The sequence below is a fragment of the Pollachius pollachius genome, assembly GCF_949987615.1.
Source record: "Pollachius pollachius genome assembly, chromosome: 2".
In the NCBI taxonomy this organism is placed as follows: domain Eukaryota; kingdom Metazoa; phylum Chordata; class Actinopteri; order Gadiformes; family Gadidae; genus Pollachius; species Pollachius pollachius.
Genome location: NC_136935.1, coordinates 35616224 through 35642593, shown reverse-complemented (window position 1 = coordinate 35642593; position 26370 = coordinate 35616224). Strand labels below are relative to the sequence as shown.

General features: G+C 40.7%; 1 protein-coding gene across 1 annotated transcript in view; it reads right to left on the bottom strand.

The window, feature by feature from the left end:
* Positions 1-276: 276 nt before the first annotated feature.
* atf7ip (activating transcription factor 7 interacting protein) overlaps positions 277-26370 on the bottom strand; it is a 29774-nt gene continuing 3680 nt past the window's right edge. The window contains exons 2-13 of the mRNA XM_079729551.1: positions 11524-12012; positions 10661-11165; positions 10267-10445; positions 10029-10166; positions 8946-9017; positions 8730-8863; positions 6892-6968; positions 2262-2840; positions 1939-2040; positions 1781-1852; positions 1436-1515; positions 277-1145 (exon numbers count right to left, since the gene is read on the bottom strand). Coding sequence (XP_079585677.1) covers positions 699-1145; positions 1436-1515; positions 1781-1852; positions 1939-2040; positions 2262-2840; positions 6892-6968; positions 8730-8863; positions 8946-9017; positions 10029-10166; positions 10267-10445; positions 10661-11165; positions 11524-12006 — 2868 coding nt within the window. The 5' untranslated portion in view covers positions 12007-12012 and the 3' untranslated portion in view covers positions 277-698. The remainder of the gene's footprint in view (positions 1146-1435; positions 1516-1780; positions 1853-1938; positions 2041-2261; positions 2841-6891; positions 6969-8729; positions 8864-8945; positions 9018-10028; positions 10167-10266; positions 10446-10660; positions 11166-11523; positions 12013-26370) is intronic.

Below are 26370 nucleotides of genomic sequence, written 5' to 3'. Positions count from 1 at the left end.
TGCTATCTGAGGAGTTAGGATACGGTTTCTAGCTAGGGAAACCCGTCAAGAGCCTTGGCTAGGTGCGGAGTATTGGACCAGTCTTCCTTCACCCTCTACTTCCTTAGCTACTGCTTGACCGTGCCTGTGTAAGTTTAGGAAAACTTCAGCCCACATTTACTAATATAATTACAGAAGAATAAAGACTTTGACAAAAAAATGTTGTCAAATTACATTGTAATAAAATATAAAGAAAATCACTTTCCTTTTTATAAAAAAACATTTATTGTGTTTGTCAAAGTCTGGTTGCCAGACAAAACATACAATCATTCAGTTTCTACTGATCATGTTTGCATTTATATGCAATTCTGCAAATTCTAACATTAAATGTTCTGTCGTCTGTCCAGAACAGGAACATATCATACGAGTCAGCAGAACAGAAGTCAACATCATAAATATCTGATTCAGTAGGGGCTAAACAATCTTATTATGTACAACAGCCTAAACTGGTAATAAACAACGTATCCACTGGGCAGCACACTAACCATAGCCGCCAGAATGGTCACACAGGTCGGTCACTTGCAGATACCAAAACTGGTCAACACCTTTGCGTTTTGGTAATAGGAAGGTAAAATGTTCTTAACACCATCGATGCAGTGAAAGGAGTCACCATGACTTATCACTCACCAAAACACTTCTATCCATGATAGCTTCTAAGCTCAACTGGTGTTGGAATGGATGACATTGGTACACTGGGGCTCACAGAAGGAGCCAAAGCGGCCATAGATGTCTTTGGCTCGCACAGCAAAGTGGTAGGTGGAGCCCGACTGGAACTGGGTGAGTGTGCAGGCCATGGGCAGTGGGAGGGCCTTCACCTCCCCAATCCTCTTCCAATGCTGCTGGGCAGAACTGTTGGAGTTGGCGTTGTCCTGGTGGAAGGCAAACAGGTGGTAGCTGTCAACGGCAGCACAGGAACGGTCCGTTTCTGCCACGCACCAGGACAGCACGATGCCGGTCGGGCTGGGCACCAGCTTGAGCTGGGGCTGCTGCGGGGGAGAGGTCTGGATGGCCTCAATGGGGAGACGTCCCACGGGCTGCTGGGCCACGGGGAGGGGAGGTAGCACAGTGGGTGGGGGCCGGCTTGTAGGCGTGGTTGCAGGGCGGTCCTGAGAGTGCAAAAATTATACATGAATATTTTCGCCTCAGAGTTTAATTCTATACTATCTATTAAAAAATTGTAAGGACTTGTTTTTTTACGATTTATGAGATGACGATTTTTTAAATCATCGATTGGATTCAATTGGAATAGTCCAATAATGCTAAATGGAAGCTTTCTTTGGCTGTGTCCGCTAAACAGGTTGTAAAACAATAAGTTGGGGCACCTTCGAGCATGTCGAATAATGCCAACAAAAAGTTGAGTTTGAAAACCATGTAAAATGCAGTTCAAATATCTTACCACTGGAGGGTGATGGACTGTCACTTGAGGACTATTTGCACTGATCGGATTGCTTTGTGGCGATGACCTTGATGCAGGATCTAGGCAGATATGACATCAATTAATTCACTGATTTCAAGACCCCAAAATAGTCTGGCTATGAGATGCTCTCCTTATGCAACCAATAGCTTTATAATTATACATATTAGTAGTTTGAAGGACTGGGAATATTTTTGTTCTTAAGCTCAGCCTCTTTCAATGTTTCACTCCACTCTTTTGACAGACATACAACCAACCAACCCAAGAATAACACGCATTTCTTTGCACATGCTAGTGAACACTCAGAGATGGTGGGAGAAGTCTTACTGTTAGGGATGGTGATCACAGGACGTGTGGTACCAGGCGAGGGCGGGACTGTGGCCTTCTTAACTCCCGTCACTGATCACAAACAAAACACAGAATAAAGTCCACCATTTTCCAATGATACAATATGAAATGGCATCCAAAAGGGTTGTCAGGGTTACCTTGCACATCGTCATCGTCCTCAGTAAGATCTATGACCGAGCCTTTAGGTCGTGGTGTGGACAATGCTGCCTTGGTTGGAGTGCCACTTGGAGTTTGATTGTCTGAAAATGGAAAAGCGCCAATTACAACAAAAGAAAACGCATGCCTCCAACAGGTCACCTCTATGGTAAACAAAGATTTAAATTAATTACAATTTTTTGCACTCTGCTCTTGCCATTTCACTTTGGCCTATTCAGGGTTTCTTTATTCTAAGTCTATCAACAGACTCGCAAGACCAATTCCATTGGCTTTGATATGTAGCATCAACTACGGTCAGCCCCACCTGTCTTGGAGGTCAAAGACGTCCCCTGGGGAGGTCCCGGGGCCGCGGAGCCAGTTGCGGCCGGTCCGGAAGTGGCAAGGCTCAAGGTGGATGTAACTGCTCCAGCCACAGACATCAGCTGTGCTGGGGCTCTGGCTGTGGTCATCGACACCCCGGCGTTGGGAGAGCCAATACCCCCGGCTCCGCCCTGGTAGACAGCCCGTGCCAGGGAGATCTGTGCCGGGGACATCTGACCTGTACTGTTCTGCAGGGCCGTCATGACGGTGGCGGTGGCTGGCTTCAGTATGAACGTGGTGGTGGGGGTGGTGGTCTTTGCCTTGTTGAGGGAAGAGCCGGCGGAGAAGGACGACACCAACGGAAGCTGGATAAGCAGCTGCTGCCCCTGGCCCACCATGCCACTCCCGGAGGTGGCCTTGACCAGGAGGGTTCCTGTGGGGCTTTGAGTGGTGATACTTCCCGAGGTAAGGGAGGAGAGGGTGTTGGCGCTGGAGGTGATCAGCTGGAGGATCGGGGTGTGGGCAGAGACCACTGAGGTGGCGGGGACGAGTGCTTGGGTCGTCAGAGATTGGGCAGGAGTAGCTGGAAAGTTATGAAAAAAATATATAGTTCATCAGATCAATCGCAAATTTATGAGGTATTTAGAAGAGGCTGGCGACAGCTGTGGCTTTCTGGATACGATTTCAAAATAAAAATATTTAAATTAGCACACACAATTCTTTGCCTTTAGAAAGGGAATGTTCAGCCTAGACCTTTTTTAGAAGTGTACGGACAACATATAATGCAGATGACATTATCCTAATAACTAATCAAAATACAGGTTAAAATGTTGGCAGGAAAAGTTTAGCAATTTGGCATTTTTTAGACCTAGTCACAGGAAACCAGTGTAACCCTTATTTGGCTCAGATGACTTGACAGGGATTTGATGGCTACAGCTGCCCGTAAAAGTGTAAAATTTTGGTGGCCAAAAGCAATTTGCCTTCCTTGGTTTGCTGTATTGAAAACTAAACGGAATGTATGTATGTATTTAAGATGGTGACCCGGAAGTGGTGAACAGAAGTCTTACACCAGAACTTTTTTGTTTGTTGCATTTTCTTTATTATAATGTTTCCTTATAATCATTGTATCAACATATTTACAGATGGTTCATGATCCTTACACAATACAATGCAATATTCTTGCCAATACAGGAGACCTGCATGATACCAGTATTACATGTTTGATAAATCAACGCATCCATCCTATAATGAAAATGTGCATTTTCATTATATTCAGTTTTTCCATAAAACATTTAACATCACATTATGAACACTGCTTCTCAGTTGGCAAGTGTGTTTGTGGTTGGTGATTGGTGAATGATCTGCATCATACATTTCGAAAGGTTCCTCATCTTTAACCCAACATGCATCCAAGTTCTCAATGTCTTTATGCCAGTGTAGGTTTGCGATTAGATTACTATTGGAAAATCTACAATATACCCAGACTCACGTTCATAGTTCTGGACATTGTCATACAATCCATGTCTGCAGCCCCATTGCCCTGATGCAATGTCCAATAGGACCATGGTGCGTTTTAATTGTCATCTTTTCTCTTTGATCAGTCCTTGAGTCAATTGGCTGAATATCAACCAGAATTTTGGCAGTAGCCTCATGAAGACATGGTTTAATAGTGCATGTCGACAGAAGTCCCTTAATGCAGGTAAAACATGACCGTGAAATATTTATTCCTTCCAGACGAACCTACTCCTTGGATTGACCAGTAAACTGAATTACTGTATAACACTGCATTTTCAAATTCCAGTCCGTAGTACAGTTTACGCACCAACAGCATAATATGTGGGGGTAACAAAATGATTTACAATGAGTTGTCGCTCATATTTGTTTGGCTGTTGACATTATGGTCATTGGACCGGTGTGGCCTTAAAACTGGTGCAATTCGTAAAAAATGGATGGACTTTTTGGTAATAGTGGTCACATGCGAAACATCTTTTTATGTGATACCTGAAGCAGGTGAGCGTAAGGCGAAACATGTCACCCAATATTGAGGGCCATTTCTTCACGTTCTTCAAAATAAAAAGGAATTTGGTTCCTCAATGGAATCTGGTTAGAAGACCAAATTCCCCAAAAGAAAATGTAAGAAGATTTGAATATAGGAATACAAGATTTTAATTTGAGAACATATCCCACTTGCTCTGTAAAATAAATACAAGAGAGACATGGTATGTTTCCTACTGAAAATAAAGTTAGCTATGCGTTATAAAACGGGAATTTAATCTTCTTACATTTATTTATCTATATAGAATTCCACGTAAAACATTTAATTAAGACAAGCACAGTAAATGCATTTAGTGAAATATAATTTTGTGAGGGATAGGCATTATATCCCTTCCTTATGTTGTTGTTGTTATCATCATCATCATCATCATCATCATCATCATCTAATTTCTAAAGTGTTTAAGGAAGTGGAAAGACTTGTAGTCGGCCTGAACTTTCAGAAAGGACAATAATAATGGCTGTTGCTTTTCTAATTTGTTGAAGAAAATTTAACATTTTTGAATGCTCCAAAAAAGATTATTATTTGACAATTGAATGAAATACCGAAAAGGTTTTCTGAAAAGTGAACTGCATCTACAAAGTGTTTTTACCAAGTGAACAAGGCAAGGCATGTAGCCTTTGTTCACGGAACATGCATTCTTCAGCTGTACAAGATATGGAGCAATGCATCATGCAAGTATTCATTTTTAGCTTTCCAGAAATGTCTTTGCCAGTCTACTCATTACAAATTACATATTTTTAAGTGTTATAAGGACTTTTTTTCGACTTAAACAAGTTCAACAAGCTTTCACAGTTTACCAATGAATAAAATGCAAATTTGGTATGCTCAATACCATTTATTTATGTTCAGGGCCCAGATTGTTTGTATAAATAACCACAATGGGAATGAGTGGTAGCCAATAGGTCCAATAGAAAACCATTCAAAATTGGTATTTCATATAAAATAGATTATTTATTATTGAATTGTTAAAATTACATACCTGACAGTGCCTGGGAAACATTCCAAAAAAGAAAGAATTCAGCATGCTGAATATTTCGAATTTGACTTCTTCGCTAAACTACCTCGAAAGGATGTTGCTGACATGATAGGGCTGTGTCAAAACATCAAAAATATCAAGACTAGAACTCTAATGTAGCCTTTCTATATACAATTATATACAATTATGGATTTTAGCCCTGTGCTGCATGCGTTTTACATAGCTTGTTATTATGGGTCATGCCCTTATAAGCGGAAAGAGTTGTTCTTGCATATTCTGATTGGCCGAACATCTCGCTCACATTTATCAAAACACTTTGCTGAATGCCTCTCAAGTCCTAGCCCCAGCCTCACAGCTTAGCTTGCCGCACAATTGCCATCAAATTAATGAGATTTAAAGCATCAGAACCTTGCTCAACCATAATTAAAAGAACAAGTGGAAAAACAGACGAGTCGACCAAGAAAGAACAAGTCATTGTTCCAACACACACAAACATAAACACACAGACACTTAGCCATGCATTTGAATGAAATGACAACGAACCCCATAGAATAATGACATGCTTGTCTTACATCAGAGAAACATTATTGTCATTTCATCAGTGCTCTTTTCTGATACTTTCTCAATGATTTAATCACGGCCTTGGTGGTGGTGATGTTTTTTTGGGGGAACAATATCTAATTCATGGTGGTGGGAGCGGGCAAAGTAACCTACTTCATTTAATTGAGGCATCTGTTTGGGCAAGTTCAGTGAATATTTCAGTATTCTTTGCCCATTTAAATTCAGAGGGCCCCAGAAGAGTATTTTTTAAGAAGCCCCATTTAAGTTTTGTTTGATTATAGCCTCGATGCTATTAATCCCCCATGTTTACTGTCTACTAGAACCGCAGTTCTTTTGAATTGATAAACTCTGACCATTTCACTATGGAAGAGGCAGGGAAGTGGGCTGGTCGATAATGTGGCCAAGACACTATTTTAATTACTTTTCCCTAACAAATCTTTTTTTTTTTTTTTTAATGTTATTATTGGGGCCTGCCAGTCCAGCCGATAATTGGACCGCCCCTCTGGCATTGGCCAAGTCTGTCGCTGCCTAGAGAGTGGTTCACTTTACATACTGTTGATACTGTTCTTTGTTCTAAAGTTTAGAAATTCTCTAGACAACTTCTAGAGAATTAGGTCTGGACATTGTTCAAGGTTTCCCTTTCACCCATTCGGCACACAAACAGGAGAATTTCCGTAGCTGTAGTAATAATAATAGTAATAATAATAATAATAATAATAATAAAGAGCATAGCAAACAAATACCACCGCCACAGGTCAACCGATGGAGGAAATCCATGGCAACACCGTGGAATACGTTGCGAGGGCTTGGGCCTTTCCATAGTCGCTCCTGGGGCTCGGCCCAACTGGGCATGCAGTTTGTTGTGCTGAACTATATTACCAATTTTTCTTTAGATCAGTCAATGCTTTATTAGAAATCTGGTTAAAATATTGTTAGAGTTTGCCAATATCATCCAAGCCTTTGGTCAATTTGCTTTTAAAGCTCTTCCACAAGGAAATACTGGAAACTGGTCAATGGCATATTACAGTCTATGCTACTCACCAGTAGTAGTAGTAGTAGTAGTAGCGGAAGCAGGGCCTGCCGTTGTCTGCTTTATCTCCATGGACGTCCGGACTAGCCTGTTTGAACAGATGGCTTACACTTAGTCATTTACACAGCAGAAGGCTCCTCCAAAAGCATGGATATAAAGATATTAGATGTGTTAGATGTGTCCACTCTCAACACATTACATTTCCATCCTTTGCCATCTTTGGTGAACACTGGGTGGGTGTGTATCCATTAAATAGACATAGGTAAGTACATGGCAATGTGCAACGGCTGCATTTGGTTTTACAAAAAACGAAATAATGATCACAAATCAGTTTAGATTACAGAGCAAATTTTAAGTAAGCTTTATTTCATAAAAGATCATCGGAGAGGCCCATGGTGCATAATAAAAATAAAGACACTAATTTTAATGTTTTTACAACATTACAACTGGTCAAATACAGCTTAGCCCTTCTTAAAACAACAAAAATAGTCAAGAGGTCATGTCAGGGTACTCTCAGTATATTTTGAAGGAATCTTTTCTTCAGAGGTCTGAAAAAACTCTGGTCTCCTCTCTACTCTCAGTAATTCATTAATGGAATCTCGAATCTCTCTCCAGTGGTCACACGTCAACTCTTTAAAGCGTTTCTCTATGTAAGTCCTCAACATCTTCCTCAAGTTCCTGGGCAGTGCGTCCTTGCCCAATACGCCAATATAGTTGACTTTTAACACCCAGTCACAGTATGTTTCATAGTGGACCAAGTTCCGGAAAATATAGGAGGCATAGCGGTCGGCCCGAGGGGTTGGCCAGCTTCCTCTGCAAAGTTTGAAGACCCATTTCTCGCATTGAGAGCTGATTGGTCGAAGTTTGACATCCGCTCTGCAATCCCCCTCGCTGAAATTTGACAAGCGGTCAGCCAGCCCAGTGTTCTGTGGACCATTGTCTCCTCCTCCGCCATATCCCTCCTTCTTCTCCTGCGTCTTTGCCTTCTGCTTCAGCATCAACACTTTTTGCTCCTGCGTCATGGTGGCTTTCTTCTCCTGCATCTTCATCGCCTTCTTTTCCCGCATCCTCATCATCAATTTCTTCTTCTTCATCTTGAGTGTCAGTGTGGAAGTCTTGCCACCAGAAGGCGCTAGTCCCTCTCTGGGGGTCCCGGGCTGGGACTCCTCTGAGTGCCGACGGAGCAGGCTGTTGGGGAGGAGAGGTGCAGTTTTTACTACACTCTGCATTGCCTGAGGTAGTGCTCTCAGGCTTCAAATTGTAGAACGTCACAAGACCCTGGACCCACACCCACTCAGGGGTTACAAATGCAGATGGCAAAAAAAAAAAAAGAGACCGAAGAGTGTGTGTCAATTTCAAATTTTTGGTGAGGTAAATAATGGGACGGAAAAAGGAGGTAGATCCTCAAAGGGTAAAAGCAACGTGAAATCTTGTACTCCAAAAGTATGGTTTTGGGAGATGGAAGGTTTGCAGTCTTTATTCTGTTTCCATTAGATTTCAGTTTTCCAGTCACAAGGGATTACAGATAGTAATCCATGACAATGTTAAATATATGCAGTGGCAATGTCTCCGAGTGTAATACGGGCTTCAGGCCGGTATTGTCACGTTCATACAAAAGCCCATTGGCAAGATGTATACAAAATACCAACACATGAAAAAAGAGCACATCATATTTTGCAAGAAATATTCTTGGCATGATCAATTATCAAAAAGTTAACATGTGGACATCATTTTTTTTAGTAATAATATGTCCGAGATCTAAACTATATATCTTAGCTATGCTTAGGTCGCCAGTGACACAAAGACCTTTGGTTAAAACTGCAAGGAAGCTGCATGACATTGGACTCACCGTGGGATTGAAGGAGAACCCGAGGGCCCCGGAGCCCTGGCAACAGCAGCAGCGGTTTGGACTGCCATAGCCGCGGCAGCGGTTGCACTGGCAGCGGCAGTTGCCGTGGCGGCAGCAGTTGCCGCGGCAATAACCTGCAGAGCCCAGTAGTTCATAGTGAGAACACAGGACTGGAAAGAAACTAATTTTGTGTGAAAGACCATGATTATAACTTGCCTCCTGTTTTCTTTTGTTCTCCAAGGCCTGGTTTGCCTCGCCAAACTTCTTAGTGAGCCGGGATATCTTGGCCTGAAGTGAAAAGAGTAGAGATGCTCAAGATTTATTTTTCTTCTATAAACACATTTTATTTATTTCAGCTTTAATGTCGAAGTGATTACAGTGTTTCCCGCAGGATTTTTTTCAGCAGCGGTGGTGTGGTCCCCGAACCCTCTAGGGGGCTCCGGGGGCATGACCCCCCGGGCGAAATTTTTTTGTACCCTTTACATTGGAATGCATGAATCTGGTGCACTTCGAGAGGAGAACATGCACTTAAATCCTATTCAAACAGTCCTGTGTATTACTGTAGATGGGATTAATGGTGTTGTAACTTTGCCTTTTGTGTCTTCATTTACAGATTTTTATATTTTTGTATAGTAATATTTAAACAAAAAATGCCACAACGCAAATATAATTTGCACAATTTATTTACAGATTTTTGCCTAATACTTAAACACTAAACATGGTTTCTATCCCAAAAAGAGCGACAACACGCACACACACACATAGGCCTACACACACACACAATACTAGAGGAAAAACGGCACGGAGGTTGCGGTTTATAGATACAATAAAATGATTGGGCTCAGAGGGTTTTTAACACTGGTGGTCATGTAGCGACACATTTTAGCAACTTACTTTCTCTCTCTCTCTGTCTGTCTGTCTGTCTGTCTGTCTCTCTCTCTCTCTCTCTCTCTGTCTGTCTCTCTCTCTCTGTCTGGCTCACTCTTTCCTTCTTTCTTCAATCTTCCGCTTCACTCACTACTGCTAGAATCAATGTAACTTTGCAACCGTGTAAGGTAGCCTACTGCATACAACTGCCACACTCGCTGTGTATTTTTCTTTGATGTTGGTTACGTGATGATGTGCCGCGTGCTGCGCAATTGACGTTACGCGCTGTACATTTTCTAAAAGGAGCTACGTAAAAAACAATTAGGAGAAGGATTTTTATTGCAGCGGCGGAGAAAATTCAGCAGCGACGGCGCGCCGCTGCTGTGTGAACGTGGGGGAAACACTGGATTAATCAAGCAACAATCCACTTACTTGAAGTGTGTTTAGTGTTGATTGGTGTTTGGTGGCAGAGTCGATCTTCAGTACTCTCTCCTTCAGTTCTTTTAAGTTCTGGTCAAAAACTGTTTGCTGCAAGACTCGCAACCGATCCTCAACCAACTGCTGAACCACCTAGCAAACAAAAGGGGATCGTTAACAACAAATCCTATTGCTCGTTTTGCACGCATCCTTCAATAAAGACAACTGGACAGCCACAGTTGGCCACACAAACCTTTTCAAGTTTAAGGCGACTGCCAGCTTTCGCAGTAATCTTGAGCTCCAGTTGCGCTTCTAGTTCCACTCCGTCCATCTTGGGCCGTTTCCCATCCCGCTCAACCTTCTCTTTCTCCTTCTCCTCGCCCTCGGACAACACTCGCTTCAGACCTAACGTGTTGCTCTTCTCCTGCACGTCTATGAGAACAAAGTAACCGCCACCAAAAAGAAGTTTTATAATGCGTTCAATCAATCAAAGAAAAAAACAACTGCACAAGCTATATAGCATACACGTATGCAGTACACTTATTTATTAATACTCGTTTCAGATAATTTATTGTCATACATTTATAAGATCACCTCAATACCATTGATAAAACAACCAGCTATTTGACCCATCCCAATCCCCATACCTGTCTCTGTCGGAGGGGTGGAGGAGGGACAAAACGACTTTGGGGTCTTTACAACAGCATCCTTCTTTTCCTTCTTTGTGTCAACCTTCACAAAGTCAACCTCCATCTTCTCCGCCTTTGTAGCCCCTTTCTTACCCTCCTCTTTAACATCCTTGATAACCTCGTCTTTGGCGTCCTTCTGTTTACTTTTTCCCAGCACCTTCTTCTCCTCTTTTGGTTCCAGAACTTTGATTTCCTGCTGCTTCATCGGAGTCGTGGAGGTGGATGGAGATGGAGAGGGTTTGGGTGAAGAGGGTTTGTCTGTTTTCGTTTTTGCTGTGGAGTTTTTCGCTTTCGTAGTGTCACCAACCACTTCCATGTCCTGTGTGCTGCCCGACTCTGAACGGCTGTCTTTCTCCACTTTTTTAACGGGCGGAGGGGTGGGAGGCGAAGAATTCGACACTGTATTTTTACCCGACTCTTTTGAAGAGTCTGTGGCTGGTGGCTCTGCTGTAGCTTTTTCGTCCTGAAGTAGAGAACGCAAAGTTAACCAAGAAACTAAAAGTTAGCATTACAAGAAAAAGAAATAGAACCAAATTAACCACATTACTCAAATAAGGTTCTTTGGTTACATTCAGAGTTAAAGTGGCAATCTCAAAGACTTTCATCCATTACTGAATACAATGGGGATTTAGCCTTCAATGATGAAAGCCCTCGAGTTTGCCAGTACCACAAATGTGACGAACTGGGCGTTTGTTGCGACAAATGTTTGTATCTCTCGGAAAATGTACCACATTCCGCCAAAGGTGTCGCTAAAAGGATCAAAATGAAAATCCCTGAATCTGCAACTTTAGATAAAAAAAGTCAACTGTGTTAAGAGTTACCTTTTTGTTTTCAGTGATGGTATCCATTTTGGCGGCCTTGGCGTCATTGCCTGCCTTGGGCTGCGTTGGAGCCACCGCCGAGCTGCCATTGGATGGAGAGCCTTCCATGACCCCGTCAGCACTCTTGCCAAAGTCAAAGTTCAGAGAACGGAATGGGGACATGGGGAAAGTGGTAGCCTCACAAATAGGAGGGGAGGGGGACAAGTTGAGGGACAGCAAAGGTGTGGGCGAGCCGCAGGACGCTGGTGAGGCCGGCGACATAGCCTGGGAGTCGGATGTGTCGTGGCGTTCCTTATCCAGCGCTTTATGCCCGTCCTCCTTGTGCCTTCCATTCTGCATAGGAGGCGGAGAGGGATTAGACAGGGTAGCCCCGCTCGACAACAAGGTGTTGTGAAGTGTCTCAAGTTGTTGCCGATCACTGATCTTCATGGTTTTCCTGGCACGGAAAATTTTCTTCTTCTCCTCTGCAACAGCGACTTCCATTTTCACCTGAAAAGTAACAACAAGAAATAGGTTTTTAGTTTTAGTGACTTTGAAAATGTTCAACCAAATGATTACATTGTTGCCTTAATCCAAGTCTAAAATGGAGGTTCCAAGCACTGCTTCGGAAGAAACACTGGAGGTCACTGTAGTGTCCTATCACTGTTGTGTGCTAGAAGGAGCTCAGTTTCTGTGGTTTAAATAATTTGTCCTGAAAAGGTATTCTCCAATTACAGAAATCTTCACTGCCATAGTCTTTCCTGACTTCCACAACATGTATTTATCCCGGAAGAAAGGCTTGAATGGCAATTCAGTCTGCAAGATATCTTTCTCCATGTTACCAAAAAGCTGGCCTATTTCCCTTATTAAATTAGCACGTTTTCCCATCAGAAAGGTGTTTCACAGCAAGGAAATAACATCCTCAACAGGATTTTGGCTCAATATTGTTGCTTACCAGGCCTCCATGTTCCTATCTGACACATGTTCAACCAATCAAAGCTGCCAAATGAAGACTGCGGGCAAATGTAATTGGGGTATTTCTATAAGTAGTGTTTATGGATTGCTAATTTTGGTATTTTTATCAAAATAAATCTTCATAAATCGTCATATCATACCATTAGTGCTCTGAATTCTATATGGAAGTAATTTGCTAGCGCGGAGGTATTTGACCCATGGACTTATTAAAAAAGGCCAGCGGATTAAAAAATGGCACCCATTCATTCCTATGATAACTGCTCAATGGCGCAGGGCAACATCAAGGAGAGATTTGTTTCCATCTCATGGTAGCCAGCCACGCCCTGGTGCATGACGTGCCGGATGCAGAAATATTCTTGTTGTGTAGCATTGCAGCATCGTAAGCGAGAGGTCTGTCTGCACATCCCCCGGCGACTTTAAGTGATAAAAAGTCAACAAAGTGCCTAAAAACCATCAACATCACTAATGTTAAGTAAAAGGAAAAGCCTCGAACACGAGAAATTAACGGAGGGCACTGAGCCCTCTCGGATGCCGGGCCAAAACAACTACACTAACAACTAACTTCACTACAACTCCTTTCAGCTGCCCACACCTCCTTCTCCTGCAAAGAATAAATAAATAAAATGGCTAATAAAATGCTTGGGGGGGCGTTTTGATAAGAGAAAACTTACATTTTATTAGTACATGGTATAAAGATAATTATGAGCCCTTGATTGATATCCAGACATTTTTGACACATTCCTTTTCTCCACTTGTATTGGAGTGAACGCAGATGTCTACTTCTGGGCCTCTTGAATCGAGGGACCTGACCACAGCCCGCTGCATGACCACGCTTGGCCGCTGAGCACTGGTGGATTGCGGAAGTATGCACTGCTCCTGGGGGCTTGATTTGACCCGACATAAAAACAGAACCATCTATTTTTGTGTTAAGGTTATCAATTATGGTCAAACAAATAAATTCCTGGCTTTATATACTAGCTGTATTTGTGATAATATTCCATTTGCTACATTCATTAAGGTTAATAAAATAAGCTGCAATAACACAGAACCACCACAAAACCTTTTGTAACAGCATGGGTAGGTTCAGCAGGAATAGCACATGAGGCAATAGTCTATCCTAATATAGTTTGTATAGACTAGAGCTTAAGCAGCATTGTGCTTTACAATACAAAGATAAATCACAACTAAAGAAAGACAGTCATTCATTTTAGGCCGTGTGTTCTACGCTCTGTTTAAAGCTAAAAAGCGCCTCATATTCATTTTACTTCTCCGAGCAAAATATCTTAATAAACGTGACGTGACATGTTCCAAAAACGGATGGGCCTTATTTCCTAGCATACCGTGTCAACACTGCGGCATTAATGCACACAATTCAAAATGCAGTCTCCCCACCTTCCCCACAATTCCTATTCAGTAACCGTGCCGGAAAATCATTGCAGGAAGCTAAAATGGCTTCTCTATGCCATGCACAGCCAGCTTCACCTCGTCAGATGTAGCACAAACTGACCTCTTTCAGGCACTGTCCACACATACTTTTTAATGTATAGTTAGTAATTAAATGTAACCAGGGGCTGTATGAATGAAACAGTATGAATAAGGTTTTACTGCCAAACACCTCATACCATCACTAACAGCAGAATAATTCAGTTTGCTCAGTCCTACAAAATGTTGCAAAGAAAAGGGAAAACCTTTTTCAACAAGCATAAAAAGCCTAAACTTAAAATATCTCTTTAAATGTTACTCTGACATTAAGGTGAAAAGCCTTCGGATAGTCCTGTGGACAGAGTCCACCATTTTTATTTGTCAGAACAGATAGCAGATACACAAAATGGCCACCAGTGTTACCAGCTGTAGCTATAGCAATGAGCCACAAAATGGCAATTCTTTTCTAAAGCAACATAATTTAAATAATTTGAGAGTGATTTAGTTTCACTTGTGACCTGCTAATCTAAATTAATTAATTAGAAAAGGAGTAGATAACAGTGTCCTGCTATCATTTGTCTATGCATAAAGTCAGGCTCGACTCCTACTGGCTGTACAAGTAAAGTTCATGGATTGTGTTTTCATGTTCATACACATCCAAACATCAAGAAGGACATAAAGAAAGAAGTTGTCTTTACTGGAGAGAAAGGCTAATGATTTAAAGCCTTTTATATGGCAAACTGCTGTGAGGTTCACAAGAGGGTATCTTTCCATCTGAGAACTTTGAAAATGGGACATAGAAGGAATATATCTTTATATAGGCTTTACGCTGCAATCCAACACAGCATAGCCAATCATCTCCTGAAAAGTGGTGATTCAGGCCTTCACCATCTACATATTTTCGAATTCTGTTGTTAATAGCAGTTGAACTAGGAACCAGACTTGAGCAAATTCTGTGGAATTTCCCTGGCAGGTCCCTCAATCAAAAGTCCTCCATCTAAGTCAGCTAAAATATTTTCTCCATTTGTACATTAGACATTAGCTTGCTTTCAAACATGACAGTTATTTCAAACCATACAATACAATTTTTTGTAATTCAATCTGTACAACTCCAAAGACCAAAGTTAGTTTGGCCAGTGATTAATTGAGTCATAGAGTGAAAATACGCACTGCAAAAAGTGGGCGGGGCTGGGCAAAGATTGTGACATCTCACTTTTTGCTGATCTTCAATAAAAACATTATTATAAACTTTGAAACCAGGTGACAAGTTTATTTGGGCAGATTGATATTGCTTTTTTTCAATCAATCATACCTTTAAATACATTAACTTTCTAAAAGGAAATGCAATCAAGGTCAAACAAAGACAATGCTAACTGTTACCACAGCTGATGAGTCTTAGCGGTACACATTGTTCCGTCAATTCAAACTAGCTAGCAGTTAAAACGAATGCACACCCGGACATACTCCTCCACAGAGCAGCTCCCCTCCCCCACTCTGGAACAACATCTGCTGCAGTCACACATGGGCCAAACCATTCAACCAGAGGGGGATTTTTTTTTGGTTGAACAAAAACACATGATTCTTAAGAACATTCAATCATAGATAATTTATTAGGGTGTAGAAAAACAATATTTTCTAAATGATAGCTAAATACTAGGCTGTGTGTGAAATTCAAGTGTTTAAGTGTTTCTTCTGCTGGTTGAGGGAGCCAGAGGCCAGCTACACAAAGGGAGAAAACCAGGAGGAGCCAAACTAAGACTTTACCAAGTAAATGTAATCTTTTGTATTTCCCATGCAAGCATATTTTTTTGACATGACACAAACATGGCACACCAAATATCTGCATATATTCACAATCCATACAAGTTTGTTGACAACCAACTCTGACTAGCTAGCAGTGCACTGCACTGTCCCTCCGAGCCACCCATCTCCCCCCCCCCCAACTACTATTCATATGCTATGGCATGCCTAACCTCTTATGGCTATGGTCATCTGCTGATTAAGTGTGATCCGACACATATGTCCTACATACAAAACAATAACTAGTAGCAGAGCACATTGTTGCCTCAACTCAACCTAGCTAGCACTCCAAACAAGAGCACACCCTTCTATCCTGCTCCTCCACAGAGCAGCTCCCCTCCCCGACTCTGGAACAACCTCAGCCGCAGTCACACATGGACTAAACCATTCAACCAGACGGGGATTTTAGATTATTTGTTTATCAAACACACTAAAGTGTCTTACTAACACACAATATTATATTATCTTGGGCTTAGAAAAAAAAAAAAAAAACATTTTTCAAAATGCTAGCTAAAACTAGGCACTGTGTGAGGGAGCACGAGGCCAGCAACACAAAGGCAAAAAAACAAGGAGGAGCCAAACCAAGAAAAACCTAAGCCAAACTAAGACTATTTCTTACAATGCAAGAATATTAAGAATGTTGATAGAGGACACAAACATTGTACACTGAATAATTGCATGCATTCATTCATCACTATGAGTTATTTGCAACCAACACAGACTAGCTAGCAGCACACTGGAGAAGTGCACTGCACAGTCTGGCAGGGACACCCATCCCCCTCTATAGCACAGTCATTGCCACGTGACGGAAAGCTACAGCAAAGCATGGACTAAACCATTATGGCCAAGGTCAAAGGATCCATTACGCAAAATACATGAGCAACATTTTGACGAAATATTGAGTGTAGGACTTCCAGAATATCTTAGTCCCCATATTAACACTAGAGAAAAAAAACACCAAAATAAATGTTTGTTTTCTACGATTTTCTAGGACAACAAGTGGAATCAACTCCCTACCTAAAGCCTGCTATACATTTGTAAAAAAAGACATTTACCATTTTTTGTTATTTAGAGACAGACAATATTGCATGTTAACCCCAAAGCTTACCCCACACAATCTTTTTAATAAATACAAATTATCGTTAGCTTGTAGTTACTTCTGCATAAGTGGCGGAAACTGCTGCCTACTTTTGCTCTTTTGATAAGAAGGTTATTCCAAATGTAGAAAACCTGTCAAAACTTCCCCTTAAAAAGGATCAAAAGAAGGGATATCCATGTCAAAATGCATACAAACTAAGAAAAATAATGAGCTTTCTCAACAAAGTAATACAATTCAATGAAGTACATTTCTGAAAACCTAGTTGGTTACATCGTTCAATTCAAGTTTAAGAAAACTTGAATTGAACGACATAACCAATTAGGTTTTCTTAAAACCACAACTTGTAGATTTGTTTGAGTTATACAACACTTGCTCTTGATTGGTGGGGGTAAACACATGTTTTGGCATACATAACCTCATATTGGCTGTGCCGAGGGTTACCCGATCACCTGCTGATTAAGCTTTGATAAGACAAACCTGTCCGTGAAAACAATAAATAGTCGCAGAGCTATTAAAGCAATATTACACCAGGGGGAGTGCTGTTATACTGAATGTCAGCACCGCTGTGATTCGGTCGTAGGTATGAGGCCGCAGAAAAGCACAACAGTTCTACAAGTGTCATGTATTAGTTAAAAATAATAAGTGACAACAGTTTGTGATGTGTTGTTTATTTAATCATTTATTAGGCTCAGTCCACAAAAGTAGTTCCCCCAAATGAATAAGGATAGGCCTGTATTCATGCGACAAACATTTTTCCTTCCACATTTTGTTTATGTCTATTCTTCACGTTACCCCAGGCCAGCTACTTTATATCATATACATATAGCTGTACATTTCCATTTATTGTGTAGCCAGTGAAATAAATCTGTCAACAATCACTTTGATGGCACATGTGATTCTGATGAGCTAACAGCTTACAATCATCAATGTAATTAACAGTTCTTGAGACCCCTGTAAAGCGGAGTGATACATGCATAGTCAAAAGTCCCGGTGCGGTTATACTCTTAATCAACAGGGATGCCACATGTCCAAAAACTTTACTTGTTTGGAACCGGTTTGGTCGTATGAGACTTAATGGTGCACATTGTTTCCTGAACTCCACCTAGCAGTCCAAATGAGCGCAGCCCCTGACACCCAGCTCTTCCACAGTGCGGCTCCCCTCCCCCACTCTGGAACAACCTCTGCCGCAGTCACACTTGGAGTAAACCATTCAAGCAAAGGGGGTGTTTTTTAGGATAGCAAAAACACTTAAGAATCGCACAAAAACATTGTGATCAGGGTGTGGAAGGACTAGTATTCTAAAGAATATTAAAGTGTTCCGTCTTTTTTGCTCTTTCAGGGAGCATGAGGCCAGCACCACTAAGGGGGAAAAACGAGGAGGTGCCAAACTCAGACTATTCCAAGTTTACTAAATTAATAATCGTCCATTGTTACGATGCAAAAATAATATAGTATATTGGTGAAATAAACATGGTACAAAGAGTAACCGCACATTCACTACAAGTTGTAGTGAACAGTAACAACCAACACAGACTAGCTAGCAACACACTGGAGAAGAGCACTGCACAGTCTGGCCTTTAGCAACACCCATCCCCCTCTCTAGCGATGTCATTGCCACGTGATGGAAAGTTACAGCAAAGCATGGACTAAACCATTATGGCAAAGGTCAGGGAACCATTATGGCAAAGGATTCATTACTCAAAATACTTTATTATTCCGCATCATTATTACTAAATATTTAGAGTACGACTCTGGGGTTTCAGGCATATATCTGTCCCATTATCAACACTAGAGCAAAAAAGCAGCACAAGAACGGTGTGTTTTCTTTGATTTTATAGGGAAAACAGGTGAATCAATTAGGCTTTCCTTTAGCGTGCTCAACATTTGCACAAATAACATTACCATATGTTTAGTCCGCTGGATAAAACGGCATGGTAACCCGAAGAGCATTTCCCCACAATATGTTTAATATAAAATGAATTATTGCTTACTAGTAGTAACTACTGCATCTGTGGCTGTCTCTGGTGTCACTGTTAGTATTTTGATGATTTTTTTTATCCATATATTTAGGCTTAAGAATTGCAACTTCCCCCTTAAAAGGGTCAACATAAGGGATCTCCCTTGCCACAAGCATGCATATTGCGCAGCTAGTGAAATAAGAGTCTTGTTACAGTCGCTTTTGAGGCATGCGTGATTCCAATAAGTAAGCAGCTCAGGGCCGTTAACGTAATTTACGGTCATTAAAAACAACTTTAGATAAGAGTGATACATGTATAGTAAAAAGTCCCAGTGCTGTTATACTTCATATCATTACTTATGGATTGCCTTTTCTCTAATCAAATGACTTATTCGGATAGAGCTGTTGTATAATGAGTCTTAAAGGTGAACCTTGTTCAGTCACCTCAACCTAGCTAGCAGTCCAAACGACTGCACACCCTGCAATCCTACTCCTCCAGAGCAGCTCCCCTCCCCCACTCTGGAACAACCTCTGCCGCAGTCACACATGGACTAAACCATTCAACAAGAGCGGGTCGTTTTTGAGTTAAGCAATAAAACACAAGATTCATACAAAAGACATGAAATGAAAATTATCACAGGTGTGGAAAAACTTTATTTTCGCAATGATAGCCAACATTAGAAAGTATTAGACAATTTATGAAATCAAAGTGTTGTTTCTTTTGCAGATTCAGGTAGCATGAGCCCAGCTACACAAAGGGAGAAAAACAAGGAGGAGCCAAACTTAGAATATACCAAGTGACTATACCAACCCTTCCATTCTTACAATTCAAGAATAATCGTTTACTGGTGATATAAACATGGTACACCGATGAACTGCAATTACAATACCACTACAAGTTGTTTAAAACCCACACCGACTAGCTAGCAGCACACTGGAGAAGTGCAGTGCACAGTCTGGCCCTTAGCAACACCCATCCGCCTCTGGCAGCGCCATCCTCACATGATGGAAAGTTAGCATAAAGCATGGACTAAACCATTATGGCAGAGGTCGAAGGATCAATTACGCAAAATACTTATCAACATTTTTATGAATTGCGGAGGGTAAGACTCTGGGGTTTCAAGCATATCTCTGTCCCGTTATCAACACTAGAGCAAATATAAGGACAAGAAAGGTGCTTTGCTATTAATTAATAGGCCAAGAAGCAATTATGCTTTCCAATAGTGTACACACTTGTACATTTGCACAGACAGCAGGCCTTATTTTTTTATTAAGTCGGCTTGACAAAAAGCACGGTAACCATAAGAGCTTATTCCACAATAGTTTATAATGAATAACACATTTCCGCTTACGAGTAGTAACTACTGCACCTGTAGCTGGCTCTGATGACCACTTTTACTCTTTTGATGATTTTTTTTTTTTTTGCCAAATGTTGACTTTAGAATTACAACTTCCCCCTTAAAAAGGGTCCAAATATGGGATATCCACAGCCACCAGCATGCATATTGTGCAGCCAGTGAAATAAGGGTCTGTTAACAGTTACTTTGGTGGCACGTGTGTTTCCAATGAGCTAACAGCTTGCAATCGTCACTGTAATTTACAGTCCTTAAAAACACCTGTAAAGCGGATTGATACATGTATAGTTAAAAGTCCCAATACTGGTATACTCTTAATCAACAACCATGTAATGCCACATGTCCAATAAATTGACTTGGTCTGAACCAGCGTAGTAGTGTAATGGGTCTGAACGGTACACATCGCTTCCTCAACTCAACCTAGCTAGCAGTCGAAACGAGACAACACCCTGATATGCTACTCCTCCACAGAGCAGCTCCCCTCCCCCACCCTGGAACAAACTGCCGCAGTCACACATGGACTAAACCATTAAACCAGAGGGGGATCTTTTTGAGTTGAGCAATAACAGACAAGATTTATAAAAATACATCAAATGTTAATGATCAAGGGTGTGGAAAAACTAGTTTTTCTAAATCATAGCAAATATTGTGTAATGACTATGAAATTTAAGTGTTTCTTTTGCACATTCAGGGAGAAAGAGGCCAGCCACACAAAGGGAGAACAACAAGAAAAACTAGGAGGAGCCAAACCTGGACTGTACCAAGTGTACTCTATTTTTACAATTAAAAAAAATAATCGTGTACTGTTGATATAAACATGGTACACGGAAAAACTGCAAATTCAACACCACAAGTTGTTGATAACCAAACCAGACTAGCTAGCAGCAGACTGGAGAAGTGCAGTGCACAGTCTGACTCACAGCAACACCCATCCCCCTCTCTAGCGGCATTGCCACGTGATGGAAAGTTACAGAAAGCATGCACTAAACCATTATGGCAAAGGTCAAAGGATCATTACGTAAAATACTTATCAACATTTTTAAGAATTGGTGAGGGTAAGACTCTGGGGTTTTAAGCTTATCTATGTCTCCTTAGTAACACAACAGATGAATATCAGCACAAGAAAGTGTTTTTCTATGATTTAATAGGCCAACAAATTAAAGCAATTATGCTTTCCAATAGCGTAGTATACATTTGCACAGACAACGCGTCTGCCATCATTTTGATTGATTCGTCCTGACAGAAAAGCAGAGTAACCATAAGAGCTTGTTCAACTATATTTTAAAGAAATATCAAATTTCTGCTAACTAGTAATAAGTTATGCATCTGTAGCTGTCTCTGGTGTCCAAATATGTATTTTTTTATCGAAATGTTTGAAATTACAACTTCTCCTTAAAAATGGGCCAAATATGAGATAGACATGGCCAGAAACATACATATTTTGCAGCCAGTGAAATAAAAATCTGTTGACAGTCACTTTTGGTTTCTGACAAATGTACTTATCGTAAGTCGCTTTGGTTAAAAGCGTCTGCTAAATTCGCTCAATGTAAATGTTATGTGTGATTCCGATGAGCGAACTGCTTACGATCGTCAATGTAATTATGGTTCTTAGAAACACCTGTAAAGCGGAGTGATACATGTACAGTTTAAAGTCCCACTGCTGTTATACTCTTAATGAACAATCATGGAATGCAAAATGTCCAATAAATCAACTTTGTCTGAACCAGTGGTTGTGTAATGGGTCTGAATGGTACACATATTTTCCTCAACTCAACCTAGCTAGCAGTCCAAACTAGAGAACCCCCCTGACACCCTGCTCTTCCACAGTGCAGCTCCCCTCCCCCACTCTGGAACCACTCTGAGGAAGTCAGACTTGGACTAAACTATTCAACCAGAGGGAGATGTTTTGAAGTTTAGCAAAAACATTAAAGATGTATACAAACACAATCAATGTTAACGATCAGGATGTGGAGAAAATTGTTGCATAAAGATAGCAAAGTAGGAGCTGTGTGAAATTAAAGTTATTTTGCTGGTTGAGGGAGCACGAGGCCAGGAACACAATGGGAGAAAAAAAAAGGAGGAGCCAAACTTGGACTATACCAAGTTTACTAAATAGAATTTTCTGTTGTTACTATGCAGGAAGAATAATATATTAATGACATAAACATGGCACACCGAAAAACTGCACATTCAGTACATGTTAACAACCAACAGACTAGCTAGCAGCACACTGGAGAAGAGCACTGCACAGTCTCGCCCTTAGCAACACCCATCCCCCTGTCTTGCACAGTCATTGCCACGTGATGGAAAGTTACAGCAAGGCACGGACTAAACCATTACGACAAATATCAAGGGATCCATTACGCAAAATACTTAAGGCAACATTTCTGCTATAATTGAGAGTAAGGCTCAAGGTTATTTTGCTAATCTCTGTCCCATTATTAACACTAGTGCAAAAATAGCAGCACACTAGCGCATATATGTCCTTTTCATCACTGAATAGGACAACAAGCGGAATCAACTTCGTGTTCTTATAGTGTGCTTTACGATTGCACAATATGACAATGTTTTTGATTTAGTTTGCTGGATAAACTGCATTCAAATTCCTACCGCTTATTCACAAACTTAACTGTGTGTCTTCGGTGCCCATTATTTGTCTTCTGTACCAATGTAAATACCCTTACCCTTTATTCCATGTTTATCCAAATAAAGTCTTTAGAATTATACTTCCAATGACACCAGAACTGCCCCTTCAATAAGTCCACAGGGGGGTTCTCCATGTCCCCATGCATACACATTGAATGGATGTTAAGATCACAGGAATATTTGAATAGACTGATGGCATTTGTGTTGTGGGTTTCCAATTAATAAACATCTTTCCATCTGAAATTTTTTTTAGTCCAGGAAGGAAGGACACAGAATTCTAAACATATTCTACGCCTGACTGTGTAAGGAATCCTTTTCTTTGGACAACACAAAGTTTACATCTTCGTAATAAACAGGAGGTTCAACCTTCAGCTTTAAAGGGGTTTTCTGTCTGTAGTTATGGAAAGCAGTTGCCAAAACTAGGGTGGTATAATATAATTTAAACTTGTTTGTTCCAGAAAGTTCTGCTGACCCCTAAATAACCCTAAACCTTTCTGCAAACCTTACTAGGGGCGTGTCACTTCAATTAACATTTTGCTTCAATTACTTAATGTTTCAGAACCGTTCACAATTGATTTAGAAAGTAAAGTTCATCTGTCAATTACCTCAGGTATCAGAAATGTTCAAATGCCTTAGTAAGAGAGAAAAGTTCACCTTTCGAAGCAGCCTTTAAGAGTTTGAGGGGTGGTTGGCAGGCCTAAAATAACTGCTAATTATGGCAGCACATGGCTAAATAACAGTGATTTAAAGAGGCGGGACTAAATACAAGCTGTACCATTGCACTTTTTCAGAGGGATGTATTGTTAATACTTTAAAAAATATATGATTTTACCTATGTTGACCAATACAATATTAGTAATGAATACTCAAAGGATTAAACACTAAAGACCAATACATGTACACAACATTTAAAACGCCTCAATGAACACAACTTAATAAATTAACTAACATTGCATGTACAAAGTAATCTGCCCATTGCCAAGCTAGCTGGCAGTCCAAACGAGCGCACACCCTGACATATTACTCCGCAGAGCAGCTCCCATCCCCCACTCTGGAACAACCACTGCTGTTCTCACACATGGACTAAACCATTTCACCAGAGGGGGAATGTTTTTAGCACTTGATTTACAATGGTAAAATAGCTTGATGGCAATGAATACATCTGATCTAAAGAATTTGGAAAATACATCTTGAGAGTAAGGTAGGGAACCATGACTATGAAATGACTCACTGAAGGATCCATTTCTTTGGCACTTTCAGGGAGGCCAGGAGCACAATGGAAGGAATAAAGGGAGGAGCTTAAAAAGGACTATACCATCAACGACGTTGTTGAACAACTACAAAATACCAAGAACAGATCTCCAAAGTCATAAATAATAACACTAATAAGTTACAGATACATACAAGCTTGTTTAAAATCCTGTAACTTTTTTTAAGGCAATTCGAAGGTTAGACTAGCACAGGGGAGTCTAGCAACACCCATCCCCCTCTCTAGCACAAGCTCAACCCCATAAAGGAATGTTGGTGCACAGGGTGGGCTGAACCATTATAATGGGGGCGGGGGGGGGGGGTCCGACACTCCCAACTTTATATTGTGCATGGCCACTAGTACTAACAAGAAGAGTGTACACATAATTATTACTTGTTCAAGTTTCTCTAAGTAAGCACTTAAGGTAATTTAAGTCAGGTATGCTTGATAACTGGTAAAACGCATAAATATATAAAGGCTTTATAAATGTTGTTCATATAGCCTGATTTAACATTGGGTCCCCAAATGCATGTAGTATCCAAAGCCACAAGTTGAGAAGTTGTGTGCTAATTGCCTTAGAATGACAACTTCACGGTTAAACAATAGACACGAGTTAGGGGAGAGGAGTAGAGTGAAGCAAAATCAAGGGGAGAGAAATGGCCAAATACTGAGTTTAAATCTTTTGGGCAAAACAATTATCAGAGGTCTACTTTAGCTCGGCACCAGCAGTAAATTTACAGCCAACCTATCATCTTGGAGGTTTTTAATAAGCACCTATCAAAGTCTGGACCTATCTTCTCCTCATCAAGTAAATGGCCTTGCACTGTACTATCTTCCTTCAAGCTTCTACCCACAAAGTGTCAGTTTGTCATTATGGGGATTTGCTGAAGACAATGCTGATATGACAGCCTAGCAACCACTGATATTGGAGATTGGAAGCAACCTACAACCACAACATCTTCTAAATAGCAAATCAGATAATTTAACCGTCAAGCCACACAACGGTTTGAATTCCACTAGGTCAAACTCAAAACAGAAATACTATACATGTTGTCGAACTGCAATTTTAAGACCTGGATTGGAGCATTTGCAAAGAGGGTGACAAAAAGACTTAAGCAAGCACATGGTTGTAGAAGAAAATGAAAGAAATATGGAGGAAGAGGTGAACTCTAGTTTATAAATTTCACTTGCCGAACGTGTCCTTCATGCGAACCAATTGGAATTGCTACGTTATTGATAGTGATCATAAAAATCATTCAGAAAATAAGCAAAAAAATATATCATAGAAGTTTAACATTGTGCCACCAGCCATCAGCCGCTTGCTAGCAAAATGCAGTGTGGCAAAGAAGCAGCTATCAAACAAGCAGCTAATAAACAAGCAGCTATCAAACAAGCAGCTAATAAACAAGCAGCTAGCAAACAAGCAGCTAATAAACAAGCAGCTAATAAACAAGCAGCTAGCAAACAAGCAGCTAACAAAGAAGCAGCTAGCAAACACAGAGCTAACAAAGAAGCAGATAGCAAACAAGCAGCTGACAATGAAGCAGCTAGCAAACAAGCAGCTAACAAAGAAGCAGCTAGCAAACACGGCACTAACAAAGAAGTATCTAGCAGAACATAAACTGGGCCCCGAGCACACACGCACACTAAAAAGAAGGGTAGTCTACAGTAGAGTTCCCCTTCCCCAGTCTTAAATAAGCTGCTAAGAATACAGAAGGAGTAAAGCATTATGCAAGGTGGTCCTATTACATAATACAGAAAGACAATTTCATGTTTTCAGCTGTGCTAACATAATTGCACAAGGGTTTTCTAAATCATCAATTAGCCTTCTAACACGTTTAACAAAACAATGTACCATTAGAACACAGGATTGATTGTTGCTGGAAGTGTTCCTCTGTATACATATAGATATTCCATAACATATCAGCAGTTTGCAGCTAGAATACCATATCATTTACCACATTTACCATGTGTAGACTGTATTTCTGATTAATTTAATGCTATCTTCATTGAAAAGATATCTATCAAAAATAAGGCATTTGTAAGTGACACCAAAATCTTTAACAGAAGTGTGAATCAAGCCAACCCAGTTCATCTTTGACTCTCAGTCTACGCCGAAACACAAAATGGCCACCCATGTTGCTGAAGGCATCATACTCAACATGGATCACATTCAAATAAAATTGTATACTTTATCACATGATTCGTTCACACTATGAATGGTAGTCGACAATGTGTCGAACAATTGTGTACTTTCTATTTCAAGGAGTATAGTTGCTCAGCCTGAATATGAAACGAAATCTCTGAGTATGTGGTTTCTATGCAAGAGGCAGTGAAGTGGTTACATCTGGCATTTGCTGCAGAG